This window comes from Calonectris borealis, chromosome 20 (genome assembly GCF_964195595.1).
Source record: "Calonectris borealis chromosome 20, bCalBor7.hap1.2, whole genome shotgun sequence".
Classification (NCBI taxonomy): Eukaryota; Metazoa; Chordata; class Aves; order Procellariiformes; family Procellariidae; genus Calonectris; species Calonectris borealis.
This window is the reverse complement of record NC_134331.1, coordinates 10,665,195-10,678,515: the sequence shown is the minus strand read 5'-3', so window position 1 is coordinate 10,678,515 and position 13,321 is coordinate 10,665,195. Positions and strand designations below refer to the sequence as shown.

Below are 13,321 nucleotides of genomic sequence, written 5' to 3'. Positions count from 1 at the left end.
TTCGTGCTCTGGCTTTGGGTTGGATCTGGTTGCTTTTAGGCCATTCAGAGGTCTCCTGTGGTTCAAGGGCATCCAGGCTAACCGAGGACAAGCTGTCCCCAGCCGGTGCGGGGTGTCCCTGGCATCAGTTGACGCTGGCTGCAGGAGGGCATCCAAACCCCACTTTGGGGCTTTAAGCCTCCATTTAGACACTTGAGATCAGATTTTATCCTTCAAAACTTGGTGGCTTGGGTTCCCTTGACTGCAAAACTGTTGGCTCTCCTTGAGCTCTGAAGTAAAGAAAACCAGGTCTGCTCTGGGAGAAAAACACGGACTTGGGGGGGGTTGCTTGATGTCCAGGGTGGGATTTCTCTCCTAATACCCAAATTAATTTTGGAGGGGCCTTGCGGTTGCAGGGGGAGGCTCAGCAGAGCTCGCTCCCTCCGGGTGGTGTCTCCAGCAGCCCGGCGCTGGCCGGAGCTTCCCTGGGAGCCCTCCACTTTACACCTATTTACATGGCTGCCTCGCTTTATGGTGGTTTATGTCATTATATAAATATTGTCAATTGCTATAAAACAAGGCAAAACCACTGGAAAATGTCATAAAATAGATGTTTCCAAGTTTCCTAAAAGGAAAAATATCAGGGAGGTTTTGCTTTTCGTAGCGACTAATGTTTGCTTCTCCTCCAGGTACCCGTCCTGCCCTCCCTGCCTTTCCTTTCCGCCCCAGCTATCGCCCGTCTCCATCCATTAGGTGAACTCAGATATCCCCGTTCCTCGCGGGCCGGTGTGGCAGGGGAGCAGCACGGCAAGGGGACACAATGGCTGGGTGACAAACAACCCAACGGCCAGTCCTGCCCATCCAGTGCCCCGGGGAAAGATGCTCCAGCCCTCAGGCTGGGGCAGGGGGGGTGAGGCGGAGGTGAGGCAGCCGCTACCTTGCTTAGTGCATTGGCCATTAGAGATTGGGAATGTTAGATTTGCTGGTTTTCACTTCAGCAGAAGGAGGAAAGCAATTTGGGGAGCTCCAGGTGGGTGACGCCTTGTTCATCCAGTCCCTGGCTGAGACCCCTTGGAGCAGGTCTCTGCCCTGCGTTGGCTGTAACTTGGCCAAGCCTTAAAGCTCTGTGCTGGCCCCGCTGCCCGTGGGGACAGTCCCTTGGCACCCGCTGTCCCACCTCCTGTGTCTCCCAAGGGGGGCTGGCCACCAACGCAGGGATGCCGGGGAGCTCCAGCTCCAGAGGGAGCGAGGGCAGAGCTGGTGTGGGTTCAGGAGAGCTGGCTTTGGGCGTGAAACCGCTGCCAGCCAGGACCTCGGAGTCATCTGCACGGATTTTCTATCATGTGGGGGTTCATCAGTCTGCTGACGGAGGCAGAGAGGACCAAGCCCATGAAGGAGGTCTCAGGGGTGGCTGCGGTGGAGACTCAGGGACTGCGAGGGGTGAGATCTTCCAGGGCACCCGCAGGAACTGGATGCCAACTTATTTTTTTGCAAAGTCTGGGTATTTCCTTGGGGATCCTGGTTATTAACTCCTCGACTGTGAATCGATGGCTGGGAGGGGACCAGGGCATCCTTCGGCGTGGTGGGGGGCAGCTCTCCTCGGGGCGAGGGGGCTGGAGCAAGGAGTCGCTCCCCGAGTTCTGCCTACGTGGAAGTTGCCCACTAACGTGGTCTCCTCTGCTGTGCCTAACCTGGCATCAGCGCATCGCCACGGCTGGAGACCTGGGCCGCTCCTAGGAACTGTACAGCGGGTGATGGTTACAGCTATCAGACACCAAAGAGGCTTCAAATAACCCATATTAGTTGATTCTCGGATCTGTCCTCAGTGACAAGTCTCTGTTTAGTTTCCTCTACGATAACTGTCTTGTTCAACCTAAGCTGAGAATATGTATTTTTGGGGATGGGGGGGTTAATTTCCAGCATTGCCGTTGATTAGTTCCTTACAGGTTTGATGTTCCCGTGCCGTGCTTGGGAAGCAGCAGATGTTAGCAGCTGGAAGGCACTTTGGTGTCTCTGATTTCTTCAGCCAACAGGGCAGAAAGAAGCCGGGGGACACCGGGTGCCGCACGCCCGCACCCACCCTCCTCTTGTTTTATATCCACGTGTGCCATTTGTTGTTGTTGTTGTGTTTTGTTTTGTTTTCTCCCGGAATACGAGGTGCAAACCTGGCAGCCCCACAGCCGTGATCGCCGTCCCATCCCGTCCCTCCCCCCAGCCCACCGCGACAGCGCGACTTTCCTCCCGCAGTCCCCATCGCCGGTCCCTGCCCGCCCCAGCTCTACACAAAGCAGCATGCACAGTCAGTCTCTCCCTCTCGCGCGCTCCGTTGCCATCTCCTCCTTTAGGCTTTCTTACACTTCCCCTTCTTCTCCCGCTGCTGGAACTTCCTGAGCCGCCGAGCCCACGTATCCCGCCACTGTATCACCAGGCTGGTTTTGTCCGCAATGATGCCGCTCTGGTCGGGAGAGTCCTCGTTGTTGCCCAGCAGCAAATACTTCTTCATGGGCTTGATTTTGGGGCACTTGCACGCTATGTCCTTGGAGTGGATCCACAGGGTCTGGTCTCCGCGCCGTATCCGGTTGCTGCCTTGTTTGTAGACGGAGATGATGTTGACCGTGAACTTCCACCAGTCGGCATTTTTTTCCGCTTTCAGGATGTGGATCTGGACAGCTGGGGAAAAAAAAAACAACAAGGCAAGAGAGGAAAAGATGTTACGGTTTGAGCTGGCGAGAAGAAAATGAATTTTAAGTCTTACCTAACAGGCTGTGTGAGGAAAGGGGATTTTGTCTCCTGAGCCCAGGCTGGGGGAGAGCGACCAAGGGTGGTGGTTGCACAAAAACTACCTCTGTCCCCAGGCCATCTGCCACGAGCAAGAGTAGCCAGTGCTGGGGGCAGAGGGTCTCAGCAAAGGTACAAAGACCACCGTAGACTCGGGAGATGCTCTCCAGCTCTGCTGCCACAAAGGCAGCCCTCTGGGTCCCCAGTGAGCAAGGGCATGGTTATCCAAGGACCACGGGGGCTGGAGGACCCCCAGGAGAGGGGCAGAGGCTGGGAGCAGCTGTACTCCGGGGATCATGGCACTCCTTGCACTGGGAGCCCTGGGAACGACACAGGGCTACCTGGAGCGCTGGTGGGGAGCAGGTTGCCTCGTTCTCTTATCTGTGGCCTAGGGAAGACCATCATCTCCCAGGATGTGGTTGTGAAGCAAGCACAGGCGGAGCAGTTCCCCAAGGCTGTTGGTGCAGCAACATCTGCCCCAGCACCTGTGAACTCCTAAAGCGATCGAAAAAATCTTTAAAAATCAGGTGGATTCAGGTACACTGGACCCTGCCTTTTCCCTTGAAGCAGCAAGCACAGAGAAGATTAACAAACCCAGGGAGAACTGGTGCCTCCAGGCCCGGGTGGTGGCCCGAGCACAGGGCAGAAGCTCTGCGCAGGCGTCGTGCATTGCAGTGGGCACGGCAGGGAGGTGCCTGTCCCCATCGGCAGTGCCAAAACCCCAGGCTGCACCGTAGGACCTGGGATGAGCTTTCTTGCTGACCCACGCATCCGGAGAGCAGCACGTGCTTCAGCCAGAGGATGGGTTTCTGCATGGGTCGTTTCTCCAGCCCCTCTGCCCTCCCTTCCTCGCCGGACGGGCCACTCAATGCATCTGCACCAAGACTCTAAGCAGCCCCAAGTTTCAAGAGAAGATGAGCTGAAATCTGGAGCAAAACGTTGGGACTGGCCCATATCTCCAAGCATTTGGCATCTGGAGATAGGAAAGACCTGTTAGGGCCTCCAGCACATCTGCCCGGGGCCAGCACAAGGAGACAGCTCTCCATGAGCACCCAGCCTTGGAGCAGGACACTGAGTGGGTTCAAATCTATGAAAGGATTTGGAAACAGAGAGATTAATTGTTGTGTGTTTCTAGGAGATGTTCCAATCTAGGAGATGTTCCAATCTAGGAGATCGTTCCAGCACCAATACTGTTCAGTGCTTGCTGTGGAAATGACATTGCTGGTAAAAAGCATGGGTGAAGGACTGAGGGCAGGGCTCAGTGATCATAAGGACATGTCAGCAGCAGCGTCCAACCTGACTACTGGGTCTGGTGGTATCACTTGAGCATCTCTGTAAATACTGAATAGCAACATCGGGCTTCAAGGGAATATCTCGGTACGCAGCAGCCTGGCAGATAACTGGGAGATAACAAGCTCCCAAAGCAAGACTGAGATGGGAGGACAACTGTGATCCATAAACACAGGAATAGCAAGAGGGTGGTGTTTTCCAAGCCTGTGGCCAATGTTGTGTAGCCCATCTGTAGCCATATGGACTGAGAAAACCTCCTGAGAAAACCTGGTGAGGACTCAGCCCTTCACCGCTCCTCCCCTTGCTCTTTCCTGAAGCACGGGTCATGCGTTACATTATCCCTGCGCCCACCAGCATCCGTGCAGGAGTGGTGGCCCATGGTCCCGCAGGGCCCGTGTGAAGGTGGCTTGGCATCATGACCTGGGCAGAAGAGGACTCTCCACGGGATTGTCCACAAAGATGCTGGGGTGGTGACGGACACTGGTTTGCTTCCAGCATGCTCAAGGGTAAGGGTCTGCTCACGGCGGATTTCAGAAACCCCCAGAGCCACTGTGGTTTTGTGCCATGAGGCAGCCCCAGGCTATGGTGACCTCTGCCAGCCCTCCTCCTCCTCTTCCTCAATCCCTCCAGCAGGTGCTTGTTGTGCCCTTTCCGTGTAACATCCATGGACTTGGGTTCAAACCACAGGGAAGGATGGAGACCCGCGTGGGAAAGGGAGCGTTTGGTCCCACAGCACGGCAAGGAAGAGGAGATGTGAGCCTGGAGGCACCTCCTGCTGCTCTCCTGGGCTTCTTCCCGACAGCGGTCCATCACGGCACAGAGACGGGAGCAGCAGTCGGCTGAGATCGCATCCTCCAGGGAAGTTGAACACATTCCTCCTTGCTAAAAATCAGCTTCCAGGAAAATATCTTCAGCGGGAAGTGACTACCCAGCCCTCCCGGGTTTGTTTGCTGACTGTGGGATGAGAGGAGTCCCCACCAGCAGAGACAGAGGGAAAAACCCGGGTGGCGACGCCAGCCCTGGCCAGGAGAGCAAGCAAGGGCCAGCGGCTCCGTGCAGGTTGGCGCAGTCCAACCAAAAAGTGCTTTTTGACCAAATCTTTGAGCTTTTCCCTTTTTTTTCTGTCCTTCCCCTCCATGCCCTGTGAGCTATACCCCCTGCCCGTCCACCTGCCTGTCTCAGCCATCTGGCCAGTCCCCGGTGGCTCCAATCTCGGTTGCATAAATTATCAGAAGGAGAAGAAACCTCCAAAAAACCCAGGCAAAACTCTCCCGTTTGCCTTGTAACAACCCAATTTTACTCCCCTGGATTAGCGGTGGAGGAGCATCACCCTCGCTTTAAAACCACAATGTGCAAACTGATTTCAAGCTATGGAAGGAAACGGGGCTCTGCGGGCCAGCAAGGTTTTTTAACACGTTGCAAAATATATGTGGGGTTTTTTTTCAGAGCATGTCATGGACGCCAGATGCTTTCATTAAAAAAAAAAAAAAAAAAAGAAAAAAAACAACCCTAAGCTCTGACCGTGTATTTCCCAGTCTGGTGTGAAGGTAACAAAATGTGAAGATTAGCCAATTTTTATTTTTTGGAAACAAATCTTTCCAAAAAAGCTTAAACCTTTGACCTGCCTGGGTCCACACTGACAAAATGGAGAAAATGAATGAAAAGGAACCGGAGAGAGGTGGTTACAGGAAACTCCGCTCTAAAATACACAGTCTGTATTTTTTTGATGTCAAGGCCCCCGTCTCTTATTTTTTTCCCCTTTTATTAATGGAGTGGAAGGAGTGAAAGCTTTGGTGAAGGCTTGGCTGGCACGGCCGCAGCTGCCTTCACTGACAGGGAGTTTTCTGCCCATAACTTTGCATCCAGGACGCGCGGTTTCCCCCGCGCCTGGTTTCAGAGCCCCAGTTTAACGATGACTTGCCTGAGTATCTTGGTGGTGGGGTGGGGTCTCCGGCATCTCCCAAGGGACACGAGACGTGCGGAGATGCAGAGAGATGCTAGGAGGCATTTCTGGAAGCACCTAAGCTGACTCCCATGGGTGAATCCCGAGGGATTTCGGGACTCATTTCTCATGAAAGAGAAGGTTTTGGCTCCTTCGTGGTTTTGGGGGGGACTCAGCTGCACTCCACCACCCCAAAGCTGGCATTGGAGCTTAATGTTGTCGTTCACCTGCCTTTTCCTAGGGCAAAGCTTGGCTTTGCCTGTGCCGTGGTGAACTGCCCGCACTTTACTGATGTTCACTGAACCCCTGTACCGATGCTGAGCCGCGCTGGGGATCTTCCCTGAAAAAATGTCCTGGAAAGTGTCTATCGGGCAACCAGATGCAAGGATGTAACGGGGGATGATGGTTATTCAAGCGGGTGGCAGAGATGATGCTCCCCTGGCTGTGGTTCTCTGGGAGCGGATGGTGACCCGGAGGGGGAGAACAAAGTCAAATGAGCTGCAGCTTTCACTGTGCTGCTGCTCCAGCCAGGGCCGGTGACACCGGTTTCCAGCGAGGATGGGCTCTGGTCCAGGTCCCGAGTGCAGCAGTGCCTTGGGGTTGCCCGCAGCTCGCGCCTGCTCCTCCCCGTGCTTTGCAAACAGTGGGCAGCCGAGCCCTGCAGGGAATTTGGGGCTGGCTGTGCCCCCCACGTACCCCCGTAGCACCGGGGATTTTTCTCCAGGCTCTGTTATTTTGTGCCCTGCTCTGCTCCCCGTCAGCCCCAAGAGAGTCCCCGATCATCCAAATGGGTGCTGAGGGGCTCGAGGGGTGAGGGAAGGATGCTCCGTCCTGGTGAGTGCCCGGCGCTGCCCCATTAACCGCAGCCCATCTGACACCGATGCTGCAGAACCGCAAATCCCGCCCGGACGGTGCCTTACAAACCACACCAGCCCAGGCGATGCATTCAAGCCTCTCCCCACGTTATTCTTCTTTCTAAGAAAAAAGTGGCCGAGTGGTCCCCGGGCTGCGGGAGGGGATGGGGGGGTCCCTGGTCCCCTCCTGCATCCTCTGGCGCAGGGTGCTGGGCAGTGTCACTCCCAGCCCGTGATGCTGCCCGGCTCCTCGAGGCTTGGCCGGGAGCCTCCAGCCACAAGAAAGACCTGAAGGCTTGATGTTGCAGATGAAAGCAGAGGGGTGGATGATTTGATGTTAATAAAACCAGAAACCAACCCCAAACCCTCGAAACAACATGTTTGAGGGCAGCCGTGTAAAGGCTTAAATAAAAGCAGCGTCTCGCAGCATTCAGAGACCATGAGTCAGGGGCCCAAAAATCATGAGATTGCCACGAAAAGAGTGAGGCTGGAAAAAAAATTCTATTTTTTTTGATTTTTTATTTACTTTTGGGGTTTGTGATAAACCTCCTGATTTCAAGCTTTCCCCTACCAAAGCTGACCTGGGACTGGGCTACATGGACAAACCTACGCATCCTATGCGCTAACCTGACTCCAGGAGCTGGAGCTTTGTGGAGCTTCCAGTGATGGGGAGCGCCACTGCGGTGGCCCTGGGGAAAGATCCCCCGGGATTATGGGGGTGGCAGTGGAAGCAGAGCTGTTTGCTGGGAGGGCCAAAAGGATCTTTAATATGGACAGAGAGAAACGGGGGCTTGGGACAGCGGTTGCGGATGCGGGTGTCCCAGGGCTTTTGGAAGGCTCAGGTCCCTTCTCACCGCACAAGCAGAGTGGAGCCCGTGTGGATTTTACCCCAATTCACAGCAAAAGGTGACCCCGCCACCATTCGGGTTTGGGAATGGCAAGGGCTGGCTCCTTGCTGGAGCAGAGGGTTAAAATGGGCTTTTGCCCCCCCTTCCCCCCCTTTTTTTTTTTTTCTAATTTATTTGGCTATGGCTTTGCCTGCCTCCGGTTGCCAATTTCCTACTGGTTTAATATTGGAGATTTATGACCCCTAATCCCAGCCAGCCTGGGTGCGCCCTGGCCGGGCACGGTCCCTCCCCGCAGTGCCGGGGGACCCCTCGCTGCCCCGGCTCGCTCCCTTGCGGTTATGGGGACGGATTGCTCAGCGCTTCCCCACTCCAGGAATGGGATTTCTCCACCTTCCAGAGCTGTGGAGAGGGGCTGTGAGCCGGGGATGAGCCGGGCTTTGGGTTTTTCTGTGGATTCAGGGTTTTTCTCCCCCCCTCTCTCTTTTCAAGCTGCCTTTTGAAAACACATTTTGCTTTTTTCCACCAGCCCCTGCCAAGCTCCTCTCGACAAAGGGGGTGACTAAGTGAAGTCTCCGCGAAAGGAAGGATGTATTTTTTTACTTACTTTTTTTTCCAAGAAAGGGCAAAGTGAGCAGATGATCTCACCTTTCAGATGAGGATCCCGCTCCTCGCCCCCATCCCCTCCCCAGTGCTGCACCAGGGCCATGGGGAGGGTGTGGGGGAAAGAGCTGGGACCACAGTGCCGGTACCCAGCAAAACGCTCCGGCATCGTCTGTGCAGGATCGGGCCCCAGGGTCCAGGGGAAAGGTGGGGGGTTAAAAAGCTCTGGGTTTCTTTTACCGCAGGCGCCCATCCCACTCCAGTTAACCACAACACACAGACAGCAGGAAAAGGCCCAAAGATTGGGCTGAAACGGCGGCACCCAAGCGCGAGAGGGATGCTCCCGCATCATCTGGAGCAGCATCACCTGCTCTAAGAAAATAATCCCCTCTTCTTTTGGGCCATGGGGGAATCTCCATCCTCAGCAGGGCTCAGCAGGGATCCCCCTGCTTCCCCGGGCTAATTTTAACTGCCCCAAACCCAGCAAACCTCCTCCTCTACCCCCGGTTTTCTGGGAGCCGAGCGACCCCTGCACTCCACCAGGCAGCCAAAATAAACCCAGAAAAAGCTTTTCTGCTTCTGTTCTTGCCTGCCCCCCCCCGCCCAAAATTTCCCAGCCTGCCCTCCCCATGCCCTGTTTCACTCCAAATATTTGCACCAAAACCCATCCCGCGGGAAAGAGCCCAATTTAAAATAAAAAGAAGAAAAAAAACCCCACAAACCCGACAAAAACAAACAGATAAGAAAAATAAATAAGGGAAAATATCCCCTTTGAATCGCTGAATGAAACGGAGAGCTAAAAAGCCCCATTGAGGAGCGCGGGGCGGATGATAGCTTCCCGATTGAGCCCGCGGGAGAAGTAACTCTGTTCAAGCTAATTAGGGCCTTTTAGGACATTCAGCCCAGCGATGCCGGTGTAACGGTGAGGAAAAGAGCCTCCTAATTGGCTTCCTGCTGGGGTGTCAGTCCCAAAGTCTTTATTATCCCTCCCTGCACCTTTTCAACCCTTTCTTCCCTTCCTGGCCCTGTGGAAAGCGTGGGCTGCCCTGGCACAACCGGGCTGCGCTGCGGCATCGCTTACCCTGCTGCTTTGCCAGGCTGGTTTGCCCTTGAAAAAGCAAATTTGCCGTGGCTACGGGGCTGGTTGGGGGCGTGGGGCTGGTTGGGGACCCCCCGGGGCCAGGAGGGCTGGGGTGGGAGCACCCCAGTTCCCATGCTGGGACATCCTGCGCCTGCTCGCCCCGAACCAGCCCCGGCTCACTTGTGCTTTTGCAGAATTGATGCTGTGTGATAAAAGAGGCAAGAAAAGCTCTTTCCAGCACCCCTATTCATTGCTCTGGGGTTTTCTCCTGTCTGAGACGGCTCTTGAGCTGCCGTCATCTCCCCAGGTTCTGTTAAAGCCCACGAGCCCACATTACAACCTCAAACAAAACCAAGCACGAGCTTTCACCCAAACCCCCAGGAAACATCTCCCCGACAAGACTGGACAAGCCAAGGAGCGAAACCACGCTGGGGCCACCCCTCGAGCAAAACCAAAGCGCTGCTGCCACCGAAATGTCGCAACCTTCACCCCGAGAGCAGGGAAAGATAACGCTGCTCGGCTGGGAAACATGCCTCGAGGCGGATGCACGTGCCTTCTTTTCCTCTCTACCATCCTCCAAAGCCCCGAGGCCAATTTGGGTCATGACACATACAAGTTTCCTGCAATCAAATGGCTGCTTTCTCCCCTCTTCAGAGAGCAAATGCTCAGCGTATGCTCAGCCTCTAGGAGATGCTGCAGAAGCCACATGGGAAAATGAAGGGATACAGGTGCCACGTGCGGGAAATGAGTTTGTACCTTATTAGCCAGCAGAGAAGCCACCCACGAGAAACCCAATGGCTTTAGTAGCCTGGTGATCAGCCCCGCTCCTGTCTTTAATAAACTCACGTTCTAGCAGTGACTTTCTCACGTGCAATTTAATCCTTTTCTCTATGGGAAAAGGCATTTTTTGGCCCTTTCCAACATCTGATGAACCTCCAGCAGCTCCCACGAGCGTGGCCAGACCTCAGCACGGCCTCGCTGGACAAATACCACGAGCATGGCCCCAGCCTTGGCAGCTCGTCCTTGCCAAGGGATGTACTCCACAACCATTTTGCCACGTGGGTAATGGAAGAATAAATGGGAATGCAAATAAAACCTTTGCCTCTGAGCCCTCTTCCTTCCCTGGGGCTCGCGGAGATGTGCCAGAGCACAAAGCCAGCGCGGAGCATCCCTTGGACGGCCCTGCCGGGAAGCGCCTTGTCCGGGAAAGGGCTGTTAAATGGGAATTCGTTCTGCTCTCGCAAATGCTTCCGAGACATGCTGAGCAGCTTCCGTGAGCGTGTTTGAAGGAGGGAGGAGGTATCACCACCTCTGGATGCTTTGATGCGGATGGGATGGGTTGGTTTTTTCCTTGGCAATTTGGTGAAAATATATATGTACACATATACACACACACGTATATATGCATGCATATACTTATATATATTATGTATTCCTTTACTGTGGAGGGGAAGGGCTGGCAGACACTGGGGCAATCGCAGCCCCGGCAGATGCTAAACCCTGCCCTGCAGCACCTCGTAATTCCCTGGTTGTTCACACGTTTGAAGGCTCAGCTCAAAGCCAGGCTCACCCGCGCACAGCCCGCTCCCCATCCCTGGGTCAAACCCCAAGGCTCACGTTTGGCCCCACCTGCAGACAATTTGCTCCCAGTATAGTCTTTGGGGGGCTGAGATAATTTCCAGCCCCTACGTATGCTTAGCACCGTTTCTACACATCTCCCAGCGCAGAGCACCTGTATTTAACCAGCTCTACCTGATTTTTCCATGTTGGTCCCGTTCCCAACGCTCGGCTCATCCCAATAGCGTTGGCATGGCTGGCGAAGGAGGGCGATTCTCCGGGCAGGTGGGACCGCAGCGGAGCCATCCCTCCCCACCCGCCCGTGCTGGGGTGGCTCGGTGCCGGCAGGCGATGGCTGAGCCCCAGGGTGGGCTTCGAGGGGTTTCGTAATGTGGCCTGAAGAAAATCCCCTCCCGGGGTCACCCTGGCCACCTCCTCTGTGGACCCGCTGGTGACCATGTTGGGAATGGACCCATATTAAAAATAATCCCAGCAGCAGAGAGGTGGGGCAGCAGCTTGAGATGTGCCTGCTCCAAGATGCTGCTCCGAGCTGGAGCTGTGGAAGGATGCTCAGGACCTCGGCTGTGGAAGGATGCTCAGGACCTTGAGTACCAGCAAGGACGGGGATTCCACAGCTTCCCTGACTTGTCCTGGGGCCGCATCACCCTCTGAACTTGCTTGGGAATTACAAAGGGGGTGGATTTGGATGACGGGGAACTGCCTGTTGCTTGTCCCCACAGCAAAGCACAAATTTTAAAAACCGCTGCCTGTAACAGCACAGTGAGAAGAGACAGGACACGGTGTCATCGTAACCCAAAAGACACCTTGGGATGAAGACACTATGGACCCTGATTTGGGGGTTATCTCGGCATCTGCAGCGGGACTCGTATTTTCCAAGCAACACATTGCATTGCTGCTTCGTCGAGCATCACTCCCCAGGGCTTCTTCTCCAAACCCGGCAAAAGCCATACTCCAAATTACCCGGCACGCACCCCAGCATGGGCAGTTGCCACGGAGCAGAGCTGGGCTGCCTGGCCCCGGCACGGTTGAGACCCAGCCGGCAACCTGCCTCTGGGCTCGGTGGGTTTGGGGACACCCTGGGAGGGAGATGCTCCTGCTCTGCATCCCTTCGCCACCCCGCGTCCCTGGGAAGCGGCGGCCGAGAGAGGCGACTCACCATAGTCTTTCTTACAGTACTTCTTCATGTTGATCTTCAGTTTCCCCTTGGAGGCTTTGCAGTATGAGTCACAATCTGCACAGGAGAGAGGGGGAGGGCAAGAAAACATTAACAAAACAAATTAGCCTTAAAATGAATAAAAGGCTGGGGGAAGGGGGGGACGGCTCAAAGCTGCAGCCTGCCATGAATAAGCAGTGTGCCTGTGATATCCATCTGCCAGGCCCCGATTGGGTCGTCTAAGGGGGCATTCAGAAAAACCTTCCTTTCTAAAGAAAGCTTTTCACAAAGGAAACCATCCTCCCGCCCGCCTCTCCCAGCCCGGCTTCCCTGGGCCGCCTCTGTCTTCCTGGGAGACCCCGGGGCCTCCCTTATTGTGCCACCCAGAGCTTTTGAGAGCCACACAAATTCCCCCTGTTCTCCAGCTCCCAACTGGAGCCTGCCCGGAGCCCACAGAGGCCCCATTGTCACCCCTAACCCGGGCCGGTGTCAGCCTTTGGCATTCATTGCCGAGAGATTCGGGCTGGGGTCACGCTCCGACAATGCGGGTCAGAGAGGAAATTAGCAGCCCATGAAGCATTAGCAAAGCCTTTTGGTGTCCACTCTACTGAAGTGTGCAAATAAAATACCCCAGTAGGAACATTTCATTTCTAATGGGCCCCCACTGCTGGGACACGCTGGCTTTGCTCGGGCGGCGCGGCGGCCGGTGCGGCGGGCAGGCGGGAGCGCTGGCACGGCAGCCTGGCAGCACCGGTACGGCAGCCTGGCAGCGCTGTCGGGGCTGGTGGGGCTGGAGCTGGGCCACGGTCCTGGGCATCTGCGGGGATGCTGAGCCCTGCTCCGGTAGCTGCTGCTCCCAGGGAACCGCTCCTGTGCAGGATGCGGCTGGACGGCATCGTGCGGTCGGTGTCCTCCAGCCGCTGCTGGGAACATCCCAGTGGCACCACGGGCCAGGCGATGCCACAGTGGCTGGAGATGTGCCACCCCATGCCAGCAGCGGGACTGGCTCGTAGACACGCTATCCATGCACATCCCATGTCTCCTCAGCACCCATGGGTGCTAAAGAGAAGCCCCCAGCACCACGGAAACCCCATATTTGGGGGAAAATGGGACACAACTCGCCCCAGTGGGAGGTCTTGGTACAGTGACAGTCCTCGGGCATCTCCACTTCTCCCAACCGCCCAACTGTGTTCCTGCACAGCCACCAGTGCAGACCAG

General features: G+C 55.6%; 1 protein-coding gene across 1 annotated transcript in view; it reads right to left on the bottom strand.

The window, feature by feature from the left end:
- Positions 1–2,320: 2,320 nt before the first annotated feature.
- Positions 2,321–13,321, bottom strand: part of NTN1 (netrin 1) — a 106,517-nt gene continuing 95,516 nt past the window's right edge. Inside the window, exons 5-6 of the mRNA XM_075169785.1 lie at positions 12,107–12,181; positions 2,321–2,649 (exon numbers count right to left, since the gene is read on the bottom strand). Coding sequence (XP_075025886.1) covers positions 2,321–2,649; positions 12,107–12,181 — 404 coding nt within the window. The remainder of the gene's footprint in view (positions 2,650–12,106; positions 12,182–13,321) is intronic.